At 31.4% G+C, this 22,234-nt stretch overlaps 1 protein-coding gene across 1 annotated transcript in view; it reads right to left on the reverse strand.

Moving 5' to 3' along the window:
• LOC111371989 (transcriptional corepressor SEUSS-like) overlaps positions 1–6,392 on the reverse strand; it is a 17,305-nt gene extending 10,913 nt beyond the window's left edge. Inside the window, exons 1-2 of the mRNA XM_022994130.1 lie at positions 6,279–6,392; positions 5,943–5,987 (exon numbers count right to left, since the gene is read on the reverse strand). Of these exons, the coding sequence (XP_022849898.1) occupies positions 5,943–5,987; positions 6,279–6,392 (159 nt within the window). The remainder of the gene's footprint in view (positions 1–5,942; positions 5,988–6,278) is intronic.
• Positions 6,393–22,234: the final 15,842 nt, after the last annotated feature.

Consider the following 22,234-nt stretch of genomic DNA (forward strand, 5'->3'; position numbering starts at 1 on the left):
AACAATTAAGCTGTCATTACTCTTTTCTTCTTCTTATTGAGTACTGTCAATCAATAAATTTGAATTCGCGATACAGGTTTACGAATATGTATACGTATACTTGTCAAAGTCTTCTCAAAATCTTGATTCTACAGAGAGACTGACTTTCTTGAGTTCAAAGGTTACTGTTCAAAGAGAGAGACATGGTTTTGGGTAACGATTTATATGGTGGACGTGAAAAAAGTATTGAATCTGAATGAATTTTAATTTTACAAATTTACTTTAAAAGGACCTCAACTTAAAGATACATTCTAAAAGAAGCCTCAAATAATATATACTACAGATACATAACATCAAGCAATCGAGCATACTAAACTAAAAAAGATCTACTTCGTATTCTAAAACTTTTTTTCTTTTTAGTATTAATGGAATAAACTCCATATGAAAATAAAATTACTTTCTGATATAATACTTACTTTTAAGCAAATCTAATTCATTTTCGTTTTATCCCTCTCCTACTACAACGGGCACGATCCTCTCCTTCATTGCACTCCCTCCCCGTCCACCTATTGCATTATACTGCTCTCCATACGCTCTCAATTGCACTATATCCCTCCATCATGTTCTTTTATGTTTCTTTCGCCTTGTTGTTCGTTTATGGTTTCTTCGATTTTTTGGTCATCACAATCTCTAGATGCCTATTGTGTGGATCGTGCGAGTTGATTTGACAGATTCAGGATTGTCTTTACCAAATTTGTGCCGATTTAAAATTAAAAAAAGTAGTTTCATAATTTCATTCTTCTCCTTGCATTTTCTTTGAACGTGTTTAAAAGTACCTATGTGTAAACTTATAAGTTACTCAAACTACTTTTAGTTGCTTGAATGAATATGAATTGAAATTGTGTATTTATGGATTTTGGCATGTTATGTGTCCACATGCTCATCTTCTCAACATAATCTTTAGAATTTCTTTTTAGAACTCTACGTTTGGGATATTTTGCTATGGTTTATAAAAAAAATCATGTTACATGTATAGCTTTATTGACATTAAGTTTGGCATTATTGTGAAGTGACAAATTTATAAGCATTGAATTTAACACTATTTTAAAAAATTAATGACACGAATTTTGACAACACATGAAGCGTCAGACTTAATGTACACTCAAGTGTGTACAACTAATTTAAACATTTTAAGAATAAAAAAAACCTTATTTAATGGATATGTTGTCACGTTCTATAAGAACAAACAAAACCTTATTTAGCTTATGTTTGGTGTCAATTAAAATCTAGATTTTAATTTACGTATAATTCAACAATTCATTTTAAACACATATTTTATCGGCCCATAACTTTTCGCCATGCATTTCATCAACTTCTATCAAAACCTTCTAAAAATTTCATTTTAATTCTCAACCAAATGGGGGCTTAATATTTACTTAATTCATGTAAATAATTTTATTGTTAAAAGAAATGAATATTAAAAATATATTAAGTTTTAAATTAAAAAAATCTGGTATGCATTTTCTAAGCTTCTTCCAAATAATTCCTTTCTTTCCTTGGGACTTCTTGAGCAAGTTGATATGATGAGATAAGGATTTAGATCATAGTAGTAGTGATTCAATATACTTTGCAATTACCTTTGTAAACGACCATCTATATTAAAACGACCACTTTACTAATCAAAAGATTCAACTTGGTTGAACCATAAACGTAAAAGACCACGCATATTCTGTCTGTCGGTGTGACCTGTGTATGGCCTAGGAATACCTCGATTATGTTTGCATGTCCATATTGGTATCAACCTTTAAGCTTACATAGGCTTGCCTCAATTCATTTACTTTCCATAACTTTACGAGTCATGAGAACTAATATATCTCTATCAAGTATCAAGAGTGAAATGCTAAATCACATTTAAGTTAGTTGTAAACAATTTATTAAACTCGCTCGATCATGTTCAATAACTTTTATGTATTGTACATTATTTTATGTGTAGCCCAAATTCATTTTATTTAGTAAACATCTAAAATATAAACATATAATTTGATAAAAAAAAATCTAAATATTAGAATGTTTTAATATTATATCAAATCTCTTAACAAAGTAGACTGTTAAGAGAATGATAAATTCATTCAATTTATTTTTTATTCATTTGCAAATTTATAATCATACAAAATTATATAATTGTATATATCATTTAGAAATTCTACGTTTTAAGTGTCTCGATCATGACCGTGAATAGTCGATCACTTCCACCAGTGAAGTGTCCATTTTGTCCCTCTTCACTAAATTCGTTACGATTAATTTTAGAAGATGACCATAGCTATTTAAAAATTTGAACAGTGGTATTTATGTCGTTAAAATATAAAATGGAGATACTTATAAAACGAAGTATTTAATAGCTAAGATTTGATGATGCATGAATCAAATGGTACTAAAAGTCTAAAACTATGATTTTATTACAATGTTTTATTGCCACATGGATACATAGCGCGTGTCATAGTATTGTTAAATTTACTGATAGTAACATAGAGAATAAATGTCTTCATTATAGTGTTACCGATTAGATCTAGTGTTGAACAAATCCAACGGTACTAGTGTATGGTGATTTTTCTCCAATATTTGATATTGTACGGAGGAACTGCTGTCGTAACTGTTACAGCAACATTTGTTTGGTCTATTTTTTTCAATTTTTTTGCAATTTTCCAATTGAAAGCTGCCAAGTGTTATTCGTTACAATTCTGGCAGCATTTTTTCTATACACATAGTAGGTTTAATATTTGCTTGTCAAGTGGATATACAAAGGGCCTATATGATCAAATTTTTTATAGAAGTTTAATCGGATTTTAATAAAAATTGATGAAATATGTTATCGATACAAAGTATGATTAAAATCAAGTTTGACCAGTTGAAATGTTGATAAAATTTTACAAACAAGCACTAAATTTGTTGACAATGACAAAAAGAGATGAAATCACTATAGTTAATATTTAGATATGATTTTGCACTATAGTACATCGTAATGATTTTATATCAATGTTTGATTGACATGTGGATATGCAAACTTTGTTCCTAATAGAGATGCAAACTTGCTAGGGAAACAAACTTTTTTGACAGGATTTGTTTTCAGGGCTAAAGAGTCTGTCAAATTAACTGTAGATATAGGGCCAAATCAGCCCTGGAAACAAATCCCGTCAAAAATGCCTGTTTGAATGGCTTTTCCCTTAGAGATGTACTACATCTACAGTTAATTTGACAGACTCTTTCAGATATTAAAAAAAAAAAAAAGAGTTTGATAGAAAATTGTAGAAAGAGACGCCAAATCAGCCCTGGAAACAAATCCTGTCAAAAATGCCTGTTTGAATGGCTTTTCCCTTAGAGATGTATTACATCTAAAGTTAATTTGACAGACTCTTTCAGATATTAAAAAAAAGAGAGAGAGAGAGAGAAAAAAGAGTTCGATAAAAAATTGTAGAAAGAGACAAATTAATGATAAGATTCGATGCTTCATTAACACAACTACAACGAAATGATTTTGTTCTAATTTTTGATTGCATGTGCAGAACGTGTGCCATAAATTAGTTGACAATGAAATAAGAGAGAGAATAACTTAAATAATAAGTAATGCTACGGAGCCCATTGAATTGCGATATCAATTTAGGTGGTACTAGATTATAAGTTAAATGAAATGCGGAATTAAATGAATTCCACTTATTATTTAACGTCACATTAGTGTCATCTAGATTAAAATTGCGAGCTTGATGAGATCAAATAGCATTACTCCTTAAATAATAGGTTACATGTAAGATAAGGTTTTTTATGAATCTAATTTTATTACTGCATGACGATTTTGTTCTAAATTTTAATGTCACGTGGATAACACGTGCTATGGGATTACGAAATTTGTTGACAAGGATTAAAGCGCAAAAAAAAAAATAATAATAAATAAAAATATAACTTTGTTAACAGGATATCTATAAGATTTGGTACAACACGAATTCAAAGAGCTTGATGGTTCTTTGGGTGTCATGTGGATATACAATATTTATTGGACAAAAAGAGGAAATAACTTCATTAACAGGTTAACAATAGGATCTGGCTTTGATGCTGCACAAATCCAACGGCACTAGAGTATGGTGACTATGTTCAACGATTGCCACATGCATATACTAAATTTTTAAGGGTGAAAAAAAGGAAGATGAAATAATTTTATCAACGCATTATCGATAAAATTCGGTCCTAATATGATGATTTTGCTCGAATGTTTAACTGACACATGCCATTTTATTACTAAATTTGTTGATGGTGACAAAATGGACGATATAACTACATTACCTAGTAATCAATAAGATTCGGTGGTGCATGAATTTAATGATACTTGTTGGATTTTGATTCCCAATAAATTTCAAATGATGATGTTAAGTCATTGTGATTTTTATTCAACGTTGTCCAGATGAATGAATTATATGTCAACACCTAAAATTGACGACTTGACTCGAAAACCGTTTGGGGCCATATGAAGTTGCCTAATTTAATTAGAATTGCTCATGGCTCTTTCCATTGACTTCTTAGAAGGCTTGTGAGAGTTTGCCCACTACTTGTTTTAATCAGCCCATCTAATAGCTTGGACTTGGCCCACTCCTATACCTAATACAAGCTATATATTGCTGCCGTGGAAATTATAGAATACCAGGGCTTTAAACATTACAATTCAAAAATCAAAGCCGAAGTCTCATTATTCAAAAATTAGGTATTGATTTAATAATTTAAATATTAAATATTTCAACCCTAATTCCTTTCTCTCTACTATAAAACACCGCCGTCATCACCACGGCGAAGCTTTGAAGCAACCTCACTAGAGACTATTCTGTTTGTTTCCTCTCTGTGGTGTAAGGTGGAGTCATGTTGGTGTTGTTTTCTCTCTATGGTGTAAGGTGGAGGCAGCATAGTGAACAGTATGGTGTGGTGTGCTACGCATTTGGCCTTCCCCTGCCATCTTTTCATTTTCCTTAATCTTTCTCTCACTGTCTCACTTTCTTTGTGTGTTTTTTGAGTATGGATTAAAGGGTTTTTGTCTCCAAGATTTTCTCAAAACTACCGAAACAAAAGAAAGGCACAGAGAGAGAGAGAGAAATCATAAACATATATTCAAAGCTAGTTTTTCCTTTTCACCATTGAAAAGGGCAGCATCAAGTGGGGTATAGTGTATTTATAGTCATACAAATGGCATGCATGTGCCATTGCTACCTACTGCCTAGTACCTTCTGGTCTTCCTTTGTGGGGAATGTAATGTTGATTTTTTTTTATTTAGTGCATAGAAGTCATTAGACAACTTGTACGGTGGTGTGGTGCAGTCAGTTGTTGCGGGCCGTGGTTGTGGTGGTGTTGTGACGGGGCGAGGTGTAATAGTGACTATGACCAACTATTTAGTTGTTTTGTGACCAAGTATTGGTGGTGAATTGGGATCACTGATGAAGTTTTTGATGTATGTGACCAATGATTTGGCCTGTGATCTTTAAAATTTAATAATTTTTTATTAAAAAAATAATTTGTGACCAATAAATGTGAAAATATGTGACACATAGATAAACTGTGACCAGAAATTAGAATGATCTTTGACCTCGGATAATTTGTGACATACAAAATTTTTGATTTGTGACCACGAAATAATTCGTGACAAATTAATTTGAAGATATGTGATCAGTAAATAAATATGTGACCTATAATTATAAATATGTGACCGTTAATCGCATAACTGTGACTTTATGATATTTATTTAATAAATATTTTTAATTAATTAAATATATGCTTGAATTTTGAATTTTTAAACTATCTACCTGATTTTGGAATTGGTGAAAATAATACACCTGAATTATGAATTTTTCCCTATTGCTGCCTTCCTTGGTCTTGTAATTCACGTGTGTTTTTGCCCCTTTTCAATAGAAAGAAAAATGGCTTCCTCTGACTCTTGCTTTGTGCTTTATGTTTTTCTCTCTTCTCTGCCTTTGTGGCTGCAAAACATACTAACCTTGTGTCATAAGTGGGTACAAGTAAAAGCAATTGGAGTATGGGATAGTTGAAGGATTCACATCATGATTTAGGTGTTTGATACGGTTGGAACTCGAGATTTAGCCCGAAAAATACCTTGGTAAAGCCATCTTACCTAACATCTAGTATTAAAGCAACGTTGGTGATGAAATTTTGGCCAAAATTTGACCAAAATTGAAACAGAAACCTTAAACCAAAAAGTGTCCAATTTTTACCAAAAAGGGACCTTTAAACCATAATTCCAACCAAATTACAAACGAGCTGAACAAACAGAGGCTAGATCCTTGCTGTACAAGTGAAGGAGTGCTTGATGTAGTCCGCATGATGGTGACACATGGAAACTCTGGCGGTGGCGCGTGGAGGCGCATCCGGCTGTTTCTATATAAGCTTTCTTCGGGCAAAATATTTCTAACGTGGTTTCTAACAATTTTGTGTTGTTGGTTTTCAATTTCAAGTTATACAACGAATCTAGATGATTTACCCCTGGATGCTCGATTTTTCACTTATCAATTGATCATGTTGCTATATTTGCTGAAACTTTAGGACGAACAGTATTGGTCCTAAAGCAGAAAAGTCATATTTCTAATTATTTACAAACTACAGATTGGTTCACTATGGTAAATTAACTTATCCCATTTAAATTTTAGCAATTGCAATTCATAAGTATAGGGTGACATTAGGATTGAGGTTACTATATGGGGTAACCATTGCTTTTACCAGAATATATGAATTATTTGACCTAACTGATTTGCTGGATTTAATTGCAAGTTGAGATTATGTATTTTAATTTCCATTAAGTCACTATGTAATACTACATTGTGTGAGAAATTGATTTTGTTGACATATCTTTGTGTTGCATTGATTATTTCATTAGGATATCAGGACTTGACCCGTTTGACTATTCCCTTGATACTAAGATTTCAAATCTTATTAAACCTTGAAAATTTAGAACGACGTATATTCTAACCTTAGAATTACTGTGTGACCTAATTGTGCATTTTTGGTGGTTTTGTTTTCAAAAAATAATTTCACATTTTGAAATGAGAATTTTGAATGAAAAATGAGACTTTTCAATTTGGCAACAAAAGACAAGTGAAATTTTTGTTCAACGAAAATTTTCAAAAGCCATCAATGTCAATTTTTCTGAAAATTTGTCAATAGAACAAAAAGAAGAATCCGACAAACTTGCTTACGTTTCAATTATTTTATACTTGTTAAAGATCGTTATGCGAAAATTTGATACTACAAAAGAACTTTGGAAAAAATTGAAGGACTTATATTTGTTTAAGTTCGCTCTTAATAAGTTGTAATTGCTCGAAAGATTTTTATATTTTAAAATGGATCCTTCAAATGATCTAGAGATGGTAACAAGGCGGGTATGGAATAGGTCAGTCGTTCCCACCCTTGTCCCGTCGGGTATTTTTATTATCTTACCCTAGACCTATTCTCGGTTAAAGCAGGACAGGGCGGATTCAAGCGGGATCGGGTTGGGATGGGGCAAGTCTTCTGCCCCATTTATTTTTTTCTTTTTATTTTTTTATTCTTTTTATTTTTTGCTTTTATTTTTTATGTCTTTAGTTAGTAAATATTATTATTTTTTTACCAATTTGTTAAAAACAACTTATATTCTCTTTAAAAAGGATGATAAATCCATTTTTTTGTTCGATAAAAACTTAAATTTAAAAATTAATATTAAACGGGGCGAGTAATGGGGTGGGGACTATGTTTCCCGTACCCGTCCCATTTGGGGTGGAGCTCACGGGTATCGGGTTGAACGAATTTTTTTGTCATCTCTAAAATGATCTTGATGATAACTTGAATATTTTTAGCAAATTTGTTCAAGACATTGTTAATTGTAATCAACAGGTGTCTGAAACATATAGTACCATTGTTTTGCTAAATTCTATGCTCGACTCATATATATAGAGAGGTTAACAACTCGATTAAGTATGACAGAGATACCCTAACACCTGTGATTGTCATTAATTTCCTTAAAAATAAGGAAATGGAGAATAAGACTGAAAAAGAGGATAAAAGGAGTAGTGAGATACATATGATGATGATTAAAATGAATTTTAAACAAATGAGTTTTGGTAAAGCTCAAGGCAATAGTGATTCAGAGATGAGCGTGGTAAGAAGAAGAGCAAGGGTTATGACAAGTCCAATGTTAGATGATGCAACAGTTGTGGTAAGGTTGGAAATTTTATTAAGGACTGTCCTAAGAAGAAGGATAAATAGAGAGGTAAGATGAAAGGTGATGTGAATGTGGCTATATGGTCGAGTGATGACCCTATTGAGACTTATTAAAAGTAAACATAGTTACTGTATGTGTATCTATGTGTAATCATTTCTACATATGCATAATTGTTCAATTCTATTGCATGGTTATATGCTGCATTTTAATATGTTTGATATATGTATTTGCATAAATTTTAGAGCAATTTGATTACTTAGAGTAATTGTTTGCATACATAGTGGTCGGTATGCATTAGCAATAAGTGTGATGTGTATCTATTGGTAATGTGGAGTATAGATGCTTAAAGATTCATTGGTGATATACACAGGGGATGTGGATTGTGACATTTGGATCACGAATGGAGATATAATTAAATGTTTGGAATTCTTTATTTGTGAAGGCCGAGGAATATGAGAAAGACACTTATATCACTTCTAGTGGGTGGAAACCCATTATCCACTTGGCGTGAGAGAAGTGAGGTTGAGATAGAGGATTATCCCATGAATTTTGGATTTATTGGGGTTTACTAGTTAGACACGAGGTCAGTGATCAGACTAGTGAGCATGTTAGCGAAAAAAAGGAGATATGCGTTCTCGAGGCGTGAGCAACACGGAATGGGATAGGATAAGTGTAGTGAGATCATTTTGTGGGGTTATTTAAGCATTTGTTTCATATGCGTTGGCCGTTTATTGATGAACTTAGTGTTAGTTTGTTATTCTGTGTGAATATGCATGTTATCCAATATTATATCTTCATCGCATATTTCTATGTTCTTGATTGATTACTATGATTACTTGTTCCTACTCAGGTATTTTTTACCTTAGTCTTGGTGAGTAAATGGAGATGGTATGGTATGTATTTTGGGTTCGAAATACGAGTCCGTAATCCCAATTTTATTGGTGACCTTTATTATGCAAGTATTAAATTTGTGTTTTAATTGCTTGCAGGTTGATTGGATATCAAGATGAAGATTTGTTAGGTTTTGATATCCAAATAAATCCTAAATGATGATTTTAAGTCATTGGAATTTTCAATCAGCATTGTGCATATGAATGAATTAAATATCAACAACTAAAATTAACGACCTAACCCGAACTTGGGGGCAGTTGAAGTAGCATGATTTAATTAGAGTTGCTCTTGGCCCGTCTCATTCACTCATTGGTAGGCTTGTTAGAGTTGGCCGACTATTTGGTTAACTTGGCCCGTCTATTAGCTTGGACTTGTCACACTCTTATACCTAATACCAGCTATATGTAACATTCATCTGTCTTGTAATTCATGTATTTTTTGCTCCTTTTCGTTAGAGAGAAAAATGGCTTCATATGACTCTTGATTTGTACTCTACAATTTTCTCTCTTCTTTGCCTCTGTGGATGCCTTTATGGCTGCAAAACACATTCACCTTGTTTCGTAAGTGGGTACAACTAAAAACGATCAGAGTGTGGGATAGTTGAAGGATTCAGGTCATAATTTTGGATATTTGATATGTCTGGAACTCGAGACTGAGCCCGGAAAACACCTTTGTCGAACCATCCTACCCAACAACACTAGATCATGATAATTTTGTTTCGATGTTTGATTGTCATGTAGATGACACGTGATATAGTGTTAGTAAATTTGTTGATAATGACGAAAAGGAATTCAAATAAATAGTGGGTATCAACCGATCAATATAATTAGATTAGGGTTTCTCAATATAACTATTAAGAGTTTCGGTAAAAACAAAATTGCAAAGGAAAAAATTAAACAAAAAATATTGCTGTCAAAGGTGGAATCTACATATAACTGACTCTTATGTGAAAACTAATGCTTTAATGAGTTGTGACTGTGTATTTGGTATAATTATCTGCTAAGTGCTTTTTCAATAAGGCTTGATGACATGTTAATATTATATATGCCAGTGATTAATTTTGATTATGTAACATACATAATAGTATTTGATTGAGTACAATAGTACTTTTTGATTTGAACATATGGTTTTTGATATATCCGAAGCAAATCTTGTAAGGGCAACAACCGCAATCACCAAAGTATAACTATTCACATGGCACTATGACAACTTCAGGTCGAAGGCTAATTTCACTACTGAACATTATAAATTATCCACTGACATTCAGTTAGTTATCGATGTTGAACCTCACCAGCGGGTCTCCAATATTTTATTCTTATGATAAAACATCTACGTTTCCATTTATATATCATTGCATTTAAAATTTTTAATTTGTGAGATCAACTATTCACTTCACAAGGGAAAAATGCTACAAGAGTTGGTCTATCCATATCTCATTATATCTTATTACTACAGATAATTTAATGTTCGACCATATGTAATTTTTTTCACAATCACTGATTATGATAAACAAGTTACCAAAACTTAAATCTACAAAACTCTATTAATTTATCTTGTAAGAATAGTAATTCAATTAAATAATAGGTCTGCTATAAATAATAATGCACTAATCATATTGAAATTGTTTACGTCCAAAATCAATTAGACTTAGGACATAATATTTACACGTATGACTTTCCCAATTTACCATTGTTAAGATTTCTGCAAAATACTTATTGAACTGAATTCTATAAGATTAATGGTTTACGAATGTTTGTTAGTCTCCGATGAATGTTTATTTATGCGAATGTCAATTTTGTTTTATTTTTTTATGTATCTCAAATAGGCTATCTACATTGAGTTTCTCATTGCACACTCGAGAGATTTTAAGAACTCGAATGAGGATGAATGTAAGTGGTGTTGCTAATGACTGAAGTTCATACTAGTTCCAAGGTATGTTATTTGATAACGTAGTTCGTAGAGTGAAGGAAAAGTTGAATTTGGACGAGAATAACTTTGTCATAGATATGAAGTTCAAGGTGCCCTCGTTAATGTTGGGATTCTTGATTTATACAACGATACAATCTTACTGTGTTACAAGAAAATTTATAGTGATGCAATATTATGCTTAGAATTGTGCGATTAATTTGACTTGTCTTACACTTTTCAAGAGAGTTTTAGATATTTAGTCTCTATTTGAATATAATTTATAAATTCAGTTAAAGTCAAATATTAATTTTAACAACATATATACTATTATTCATTATTATCCACACAATTATAAAATCACTACTATTTCACTTTATGAATTATAATTTATAAATTTGTCGATCGGACACTTAGTAAATGGTTGAGGATATGTCTTTGTAAACTAAATCATTTGCAAAAATGATAAGATTGCTGATGGCTTGCTTAAAAATTAGAATTGTCAAATAGGGACATGCATAGAGACTAGCAAATCAATGCATGCCTCACCTATTGGCAACAGCCAACTCATTCAACATGATATTTATAGTGTTTGATTTTAGATCAATGAATTATGAAGGTGTTCCGGGATATGATTAGTTGTTTAGATATCTAACCCGTGCTCGCCCTAGCCCAAATCCAATAAGTTCTTCAATTTTTTTTTAATCTCATCCCATGTTTATTTACTAAAGCATCACATCCAAATTTAAATGGATCAACTGCTCTAATCCAAAGAGAATTTTATGACCTAAAAGAAACAATTAAATCATTTACGCAATTCCAAATCCCCAAACCTATATCAATTTGATCTCTCTCTACAGCCTCCTAAGTAAATCATTTTTTTTTTCAATTTCGAAGACTTCAACTTGCATCTCCCCATCTCCATTCTCGAAAATTTGAATCGTCTTCTCCAGATAGATATTTATTTTTCATTGTGGTTTTATATATACGGTATCAAGTGCATATTTATTCCATAGCCGTTGATTCACGAGTTTTTGATTTAATCATGTTCTTCTTCATGATGTGGGTTTTGAGGATTTTGGGGAGTGTAATAAGATGTATTAATATAATTTGTGTCTTTAAATCATGGGGCGAGGTTTTAGTCAGTTGGGTTGATTGACTTTCTAATTTCTACAGGCTATAGTTGCTTATTTTCTTTTTACGGATATGGAATAAAATTGGCAGAGTTTCTCACTGAATAGTGAACACCATAGAAATTATTTTTTTTTTCCGATTTTTCTTCTAAAAATGTTTTTAGTTTTTAATTTTCAGTATATCCACCATTTTCTACATACATCTTAGTTTTTACTTTCCCTTTTTTTCCTTCTACATTGTTATCTTCTAATTATAACTTGATTTTGCAATAATAGTATGTGCACTACTTAGCTAAACTTTCGTTTTGAATTTCAAATTCGAAGGTGCAAACATGCAGCGATGCAGGAAAAGATTGAAATTTGAGTATAATCTTCTAGTAAGTAAATGTCCTCACACCTCACTTCCCTATTTGTAGCCTTATCGACGATATTAAAAGTGAACGATGTTATCTTGTCGGCTTAATGAGTTGTTTTTGTTGCTTGTTGTTTTAATGAATTATTTTTGATGTGTTATTACCTTAGTGAATAATTTTCAAATTCCTAAAGTGCAGTAAATTTTTCAACGCATAAATGTAATCCTGCAGACATGTAGGAAAAGTAAAAGATTGAATACATCCTAGTAAGTAAATGTCCTCTTCTATCAACTTATTGCCTTGCCAGCAAAATATTGAAATTGAATGTTGTTGCCTGCTTGTCAAAGTTGTCTTGTTGGTAAATTAGTTAATTAATTATTATAGAAGTGTTGCCTTGTCAGCTTAATAAATTATTTTTTGATTGTCGTTAGAGTACTATAATTGATGATTGATTTTCTTCTTTTTTTACCTTTTTTCTTTTGCAGAAATTGAAAATTGAATATCAATCTTTTCTCAAGAAGAATAAGAACTTGTTTTCTTTCGTTCAAAGGGTAAAATGACCTACTAAAAATACAACTTCTGATAGACTAATTGAAGATCAATCTTCATTAAATCAACTGTTAAATTTTAGCCCATGCGTCAAAAATTACTGGACCCGCCCCTGTGAAAGGGTAAATGAAACTGAATTGAATAATTTCGCCTAAAAATTTAAGTTTATCAAAATCATGATAATTTTATCTAAGTATGAACAACTTACAAAAATACCCTTAAAATTAGTGATCTTTTGAAAAATCATATGAAAAATTTTTTGAAAGTAAAAAAATATTGTCTAAAATTAAAAGTGACACGTCATATTTTTTTATAATAAAAATTGTCACTTTTTTAAAAGTTTAGTGTAACATTTATATTAAAGTCATACAATCTCACTTTTATTGAAAAGTGATGTTTGTCACTAAAAAAAGTAATAAAAATATTAAGAAGGCGACTAAAAAAAAGTGACAACTACTCAAAAAAGTGACAAAAATTTAAAAAAAAGTGACAAATTTTAAAAAGTGACATAAATTAAAAAATGTTACACAGATTCAAAAAAATGACAGGAAAATAGTGACACTTTTCCACATTCTCCTTAAGCAAACATCATGCATGCATCAATCTAATCGATTCAAAATTTTCATTTTCAAATATATTAATATAAAATAAGGCTTGAATTTATATGTTCAAATTTTCAAAAAAATGCATACATATGCATCTAATTAATCGCTCCAATGAGATAATATAATTTTTTTTAGTTCACATTCTTCTTGAACAAATATATTGCTTGCATCAATCTAATTGATTCAAAACTATCTTTTGTGTATTAGCATAAAACAAGACTTGAATTTGTATGTTCAAATTTTTAAAAATGCATACTTATGCATATAGTTAATTATTCAAATGTCGTGTGACTTTCTTTATTTTATTTTATTATTATTATTATTATTTTTTTTTTTTTAAGAAAAGTGACTAAAACATTTCACATTCTCCTTTCGTCAAATACTTACATCAGTTTAATTTATTCAAAGCTAATTTTTCATATGTATTAACACAATCAATATCTTTTCAAGTTCAACAGCGCTATTTTCAAACACGTTCCCAATCACAATAACAAAATCATCAAAAAAAACTTCATAAATGTCAATTCTTTACATTATAAGGTTCAAACTAAACCTAGTCACATGCCAAAAAATTCTTTGCTCCTCATTTAAGTTCCACTTCAATTAATGGGGACTAATCTGCTACCTCTTCAAACAACTATGCTCCAGTGGTGCTCCCTAGAAAGAAACAGGTACCCAACCCCCTTTATCATCTCTATGTTCCAAACTTTCCCCCAAATCCTCAGCCTTTCCTCTCTTTACACGGCCTCTTCCAGATTTATCCAGTAGCCCCGAAACATGAGTAGAGATTTATCCGCTAGTCCAACTTTCTGACTAATGGAGTAATGTAGTGATGTATTTGAATCAAAAATTGAATTCCACAAACAAAATCCAAACTTCTCGAAATTTCACAAAAACAACAAATCGCAGTAGAGAAGGCTTCATAAATCTTACATTCAAAAGACATTAAGATCTAAACAACCCGTGAAAGCGGAATACCAACTAGGAAAGTAAAGATTCAGCCTCAAAATCTTGTAAATTCCATTAAAAAGAATAAATTTAGACATTGTTGGTGAAGCTTGTACGTGGTTCAGGGATTTGGGGAGGGGGTTTTATAACGTATTTATTACATCGTTCAATAATTTGACTGGTTAATAGGGTATTAATCAAATTAGTTGATTTTTTGGGATCCTAGACCTAATTTGCCTTTAAGTATTGGATGAAAGGCAAGCTAGACCTATATGTGTTGGGAATTTACTTAACATGCACAGCGAAAAATTAAAACATTTTTCGATTCCCACCATGGTTCTCTTCTTGGTTAGATAGAAATTATGATAAAAGTGATACTTTTTATAGATCTACAAACCCTTTTGCTTTTTCTTTGTTGCAGCAACCTTAATCTACCTCCCACGACTGTTCAATTGTCCAACCTCCAATGGTGACCCACATAGAGAACAAGATTGTAGGATTAAAATTTTCTTCTTGTGCTAACAAGAATAAAATGAATTCTCTACAAATCACAAACCCTAGCCACTTATTTATATAAACCCAAATGGGTTTGTCCTGACCCGTTCCAACATTTAATTAACTCATTTAATTAAATTCGATCCGTAAATTAATTAATTCGGGCCTCTAAATAAGAAACTCAATTAATTAATTTATCCAACGCTTGTTAAATTAATTAATAGACAAATTACAATCTTTCAATTCTCCTTTTGTGTGCGAACCATCAGGTTCGCGATCACGATCCTTCGTCAATATGATCCGATCAATTACGAGATATGAAAGTGTGTCAATCCCAATTATTGATTATATCTTTCACTCCACTATTAAGTCAATGTAAGTCAAAAAATCATTTTCGACTTATAAGTACACCTTGGTTAAGGATATCGTCATCGACTCAACTGGATGAAATGCAGATCATAATCTTTTACTAATTAAGAGTGACGAATCCTCTATTGGTCATTTACAACCTTCATATGATTCTTGACATACCCGAACGATGTCGTATTAGCAGTCTTTTGTAGAGTAACATCCAACACCACCAAAGTATGACTGTCCTCATATAAAGTACTATGATGACCTCAAGTCAAAGGACCAATTTCACTATCGAACGTTAGAGATTAACCACGGACACTCAGATAGTTATCCATGAGGAGTCTCTCAACGATCTCCAATGTTTTATTCTATAACAAAACATCCACGTGTTCATTCAAGTGTCACCACACTTTAACTTGTGAGACCAGCTATTTACTTCACAAGTAAGAAATGTCACACGTGATGGTCTATCCTTAATAAAGATATCTATATCTCGTTATTATTTACGACCATGGACGATTTAAGATTCAATCATATATAATTTGTATCTCACAATCACGACCCATTGTGATTAATAAATTATCAAGATTTAAATTTACGGACTCTATTATTTAATTTAATTGAATATTAATTACATATTAAAAATATTTATGTCCAAAGTTCCATCTGCAATTAATTGTGGGAATCCGTTCTTCTCTTCACGTCATTTCTATATATTATCTCTGATGAGATTATACCGCCTCAATACATATTTGGATCATTGATGAGACCTCAGTTCCTTCGATTGCACGATGACTCTATTGTTATCATAATACAATGACATGTGACCAACAATATTAGGAACTAGTCCAATGTTCATTAACGAACATTTTGATCCACATTGCAACTTTTTGTTGTTTTTGAAGCAATCATGTATTAGGTTTTTACTATTGAACCAATGATTGTTTCACGTTTGGAACCTTTCCAATATACCGCTTAAGAGTAAACAAATTTCTCCATATAAAATCTTCTCAAGATTTTATCTATGTAGATTGGGATGAGTTAAGAAATCTTCTATATCTATCTCTATAGATCAAGTTGCTACTTCCATATCGTTTATGAATAAATCATTTAACAACCATTATTTCAACAATTGAAACATACGGATGTCGGTTCCTATAATATTAAGAATGCGACAATGCTCCCAGTATCTTCTTGTAAACACACAGTTCGCCTTCACATTTTATAAAATCAAACATTTTGATTTTTTCATCAAATCGAAGATTTCAAGCTCCAAGAGACTTGTTTTAACTCATAGTCACGGTATGCAACTATTAAAACCAAAACCCAAATGGACTTCAGCAAAGTTAGAGGAGAAAGATTTCGTCAAGGTCGATACATAACCTTTACCACTAGCCTTGCTTTGTATGTATGGATGTTCCCATCAATATCAACCTTTTTCCTTGTAAACCATTTCAACATATGGGTTTTATCCCATCAAGAGGGTCGACCAAGGTCCAAACCTTGTTTTCATACATTGTGTTCATTTTGGATTCCATGGGCTCATGCCATCTATCTAAGTCAACACTTGACTCTGCTTCTGCGTAATTAGTAGGTTCATCATCCTCAATTAATAACACTTGATTAGTAATCTTGGATTCGCACCTTCTTCAAGGTCGAATGATCCTACTAGATTTAAATAGAGTTGTCATGTCCTCAAGAGTCTCTACTTCCTGATCAAGAGTAATCCCTCATCAGGTGTGGGACCAAACTCAGATTCATCTACTTGGTCAACTATATTTGTGGACTCTTGAGCTCCTTCAAGTTCTATTTTACTCCCATTGTTCTCTCCTAGAGCAAACATTTTTTGCTAAGAAGACGATATGTTGTGAGACGAAGATTCTCTTCTCAAGAGGATAGTAGAATTGATATCCAAATATTTGCTTTGGATATCCTACAAATATGTATTTATCGGATTTAGTCTCAAACTTATTCGATTTAGAGCGCTTCAAATAAGTGTCACAGTTCCAAACTTTCATATGAGATAAATTGAAAATATTGCCTTTCCATAGATCGTATGGAGTTCTATTGACCAATTTAGATGGCTTGTTATTAATCGTACTATATCTAATAGTTTACGATTCCCCCTTTCAAATACACCAATATGTTGCAATGTACATGGAAGAGTCCACTGCAAGAGAATCTCATTCTCTCTTAGATAATCTAGAATTTCATCTTTAAGATATTCTCTTTTCGATCGGATCTTAATGTGAGGGTATCTTTACCTATTTGTTTCTCTAGTTCTAGCTTGAATCCTTTGAACCTTTCAAAAATTTCATGCTTGAATTTCATCAAGTATACATAATAATTGATGATATAAAAGAAACCTCATCTGACATTAATTGACATGGGTCCATATATATCACTATGTATTATGTGAACATTTATGCAGACTTATTCCTTTTCAAGTAAAAGGAGATTTGATCATTTGTGCCAAACAGGCATGTTTTGCACTTGTCTAACGATTCAAAATCAATTGACTCTACGTATACATCTCTATGTAATTTTGAAATTGTATTTCATCTACATGACCACGTCTGCAATGCCAGATTTAAGTATTATTTAGGTTATCACTTTTATGCCTCTTAACTTTTATACTCATTATAGAATCTTTAGTATTAAAGAATATAAAAATCATTTTGTAATTTACCATAAACATTGAGATCTTTATCAAGATAAACAAGAACAAAAATTGTCCTTAACATTAAAATATTTCATATCCGAACATAAAATTCATTTTAATGTTCTAGCTATGGTGGTACAAAGCGATATTTCTCTAATTCCAATACTAAATCAAAAGGCAATGACAAGAAGTATGCTCCTATAGGCAATGCAGCAACCTTTTTTCATCTTCAACGTGTAGATTAACTTCTCCCTCTTACAGTGATCTACTTCCATTTAGTTTCTCCATAACTAGTATCAAATACCTAAGAAACAAATGAAGTAGACGTAAGCCTTGCAATATTTCTTCCAATGACCTTTCATTCTATAATGAAAACAATGGTCATTATACTTGGTATTGTCATTCGCTTAGACTGTCTTAACCACATTGGATGCTTTCCCAAAGCCCTTTTAGATTTCATCTTAATATCTTTAGATGAATCAATGGTTTGCTCATTACTAACTTTGATATCGGGCTTAACAATCTTAAGCAGGTTAAGCAACTTAATGAGTATGCATTTGAGCTTATTCATATCATAATTCATAATTAGTATGAATAACTTTATGATAAAGATTGCAGAGCTAAGTCAATACTTAGTTTGTAGTTCATGACTGAACTTCATTGAGACAATTCTCAACATCAATCATCTTCAACGTCTAAACATCGAATGAAGATTATTCTGTCATTTTGCATTGGTATAGTTGCTTTGAAATCTCATATCCTTCCACACATGATTATTATCATACAACTCTTTAAAATGAAAAATCATGCATCGGTATCTATTCTCTCAAGTCGCTTTTGTAACTCAAGTGACATAGTTGCAAGTATCACATTTATGCAGTACTATCGTTATCACTGTGTTTATTACAGTAGCCACTTCTTCCTTAATCGAGTCGTCAGTAGGTGTCTCTAGAAATGGCTACTCAAGGACCTAACCAATTTTCTTATGACTAAGAACAATTCTCAAGTTGCGGTGCTAATCAAAAAAATTTAATTTGATTGTTGACATCCAGTATGTCATTTAAAACATGTGGTTACTCAAGATTCAATATAAATGTAAATGACGAAAAAAAAAGAATAATATATAAAATGCATCAATTAATTTAATATGGACTTTTATTAAATTAATTATGATTCACCTATTTAACTAAAATTTATGATCATCTCACATAAATTTATGGAGTCCATATTTGACTCCTAGTGAACTGTGATCCCATCTGTTATATTAAGATCTTGAGTGTACTCAACAAACTTTAATAAAATATTTGGGTAGATACTATTATCAATTGTATCTCTATACAACTCTCAGATCATTAATTCAACAACACTTTATCTTCACCCATTTTATGTATTAGCTTAATATGCCTCTAAAATTTATCTCTTTGAGTATACTTAACAAAAGATAAATTTTACTTAAGTCAAACCCGTTATTCAGAATATCAAATATTTCATAGTATCAAACATATCCCTGATAGACCAGCCTTAAGTGTACTCAATAAATTGAGACGATTTGGAACTCTGATTTTTCACTATAATAATGGAAGACGATTATAAATGTGACTTAATATTTTATTGAGTGATTTTGCATTCAAAAGTCTCATCGTAACAATCATATATGTTGTATTACACATCTACCATACAAATAAACACACAAACACACACGCACACGCACACGCACACGCACACGCACACACACGCACACAAATATATATATATACGATTATGAATTTTACTATCTAGTCTTCCTGAGTTATAAGGAAGACTAGTTGATCAATTTCTAGGGGATATCGCATTGATCAGTATCAATGCACCATCTTCATGATTTTCTTCTCTCCGTGTGTCTTCAATTAGTCTAGTTGCAACATATATCATATACTAGTTAGTACGCAGGCTTAGATGAAATTGGACTTGAAGACCCAAAATAACAATAACGGATTCACTGGTCCAAAATGAATAAGACCTCGCAATCTCATAAAACGATAAGAATAAAATTAACCATTCAACACATCCACATGGTCGAATCCATAATTATCCATTAATAATACATTCATCACATAAATGTATGTCTATATAGTATCTAATATTATATGTAAATATGTTTCTAGTTTCTAACAATTAACATCGTAGAAACTCTTTCAGACGAATGGATTAAAACAATTAAATGATTAATTAATCATATCAATCAATTAATTTAATTAGTGGGCATATTTAATTAAAATCAAATTTTAATTAAATATCGAATTAGAATCCAACTCTAATTCCATAATTATAGGGCGAGATTATTTAATTAAAATTAAATTTTAATTAAACATTAAATTAGAGTCCAACTCTAATTTCAAAACTTAAGGCGGTTGAATTTAATTAGAATCAAATTTTAATTAAATAACAAAATTAGAGTCCAACTCTAATTCCAAAATTTTATGACGAACTTATTTAATTGAAATCAAATTTTAATTAAATAAGATATTAGAATCCAACTCTAATTTTAAGATTTTAGGGCCAACCCGTTTAATTAAAATCAAATTTTAATTAAACACCAAATTAGAGTTTAACTCTAATTTTAAGAAAATTTTTAAGGCAGGAAAATTTAATTAAAATAAAATTTTAATTAAATATCGAATTAGAATCCAATTCTAATTTCAAGAATAAATTCGGGTGAATAAATAATTAAAATCAAAATTTAATTAAGTATTAAATTAGAGTCCAACTCTAATTTAAATTGAATTAATACCTTAATCTAGGATAACACTTCTAAATAAAATAAAATTCAATTAGGCCAAAGTTTAATATTTAAGTTAAAATTCAATTTTAACGAAAATATAAAGTGTCGTCAAACTTAAATGATATTTTAAATGGGTCAAATTTGAATTTAGGGTCAAACCCATTTGAAAAACAAATTTAAATCCATGTTAAAATTCAAAATCAAAACTCCTTTTGAAAATTGCAATCTGACCCCTTGTCATTAAAATTATGGATAGATCCTTTCAACTAGTTTAATTGCATGACGGACCCTCCAATTAAAAATTGCAAAAGTGACCCTATTTTCATAATTGCAGACAAGGGCCTCCAACTTCGAAAATTTCACAAGAGGCCCCCGTCCCCAAACGCCCTCTGTAAACCCTAAAAATCCCAAAAAAAAGTTCTCTCCACCCTTTCCAAATTTTAGGGGCTGCGATCCTTATCCACCTGCGGTGGAAGCTACCGTTCTTCCAACCGCTGCAGCAGCGTCCGATGTTGCTGCAATAATGAGCAGCAGCTTGAGAAGCAGCAGGCGCTCTTCGTCAGCGAACGCTACCGCGTCCTGCGCCATCCTCGACGGTAACTGTTGCCACTGGCATCCCATCTTTTCACCATTTTTTTAATAAATATTTCGATCCAAAATTATTTTTCTATTCAAAACAATTTTTGAATATAAAAATAAATCTCTAATTGCTAGAAACAATTATAAGAACAAAATCAACTTTTAATTATTCCCAAAAATTCAAAACAATTTCTAATATACACAAAGTAGACTCTGATATCGCTGTTGATGATTTACTTAACATGCATATTGGAAAATTAAAACAATTTCCGATTCCCCACGAATCTCTTTGTATTTAGATAGAAAATTGTGATAAAAGTGATAACGTTTTAAATTTGTAAACCCCTTTACTTTTTCTTTATTCCAGCAACCTTGATCTGCCTCTTATAGCTGTCTAATGTCCAGTCTTCAATGATGATCCACACAAAAAACAAGATTGTGGAATTATGATTTTTTTTCTTGTACTAGCAAGAATAAAATGAATTCTCTACAAATCACAAACTCTAGCCACTTATTTATATAAACCCAAACGGGCTTGGCCTGACCCGGTCCAATATTTAATTAACCCATTTATTTATATTCGGTCCGTGAATTGATTAATTCGGACTTATAAATAAGAAACCCAATTAATTAATTTATTCAACGCTTGTTAAATTAGTTAATTGACTAATCACAATCTTTCAGCTCTCTTTTTGTATGTGATCCATCAGGTTCCCGATCACGATGCCTAACGACGTAAAATATTATTTTGATCTAATCAAAATTGATAAATTAAAACACT

This window comes from Olea europaea, chromosome 23 (assembly GCF_002742605.1).
Source record: "Olea europaea var. sylvestris chromosome 23, O_europaea_v1, whole genome shotgun sequence".
In the NCBI taxonomy this organism is placed as follows: domain Eukaryota; kingdom Viridiplantae; phylum Streptophyta; class Magnoliopsida; order Lamiales; family Oleaceae; genus Olea; species Olea europaea.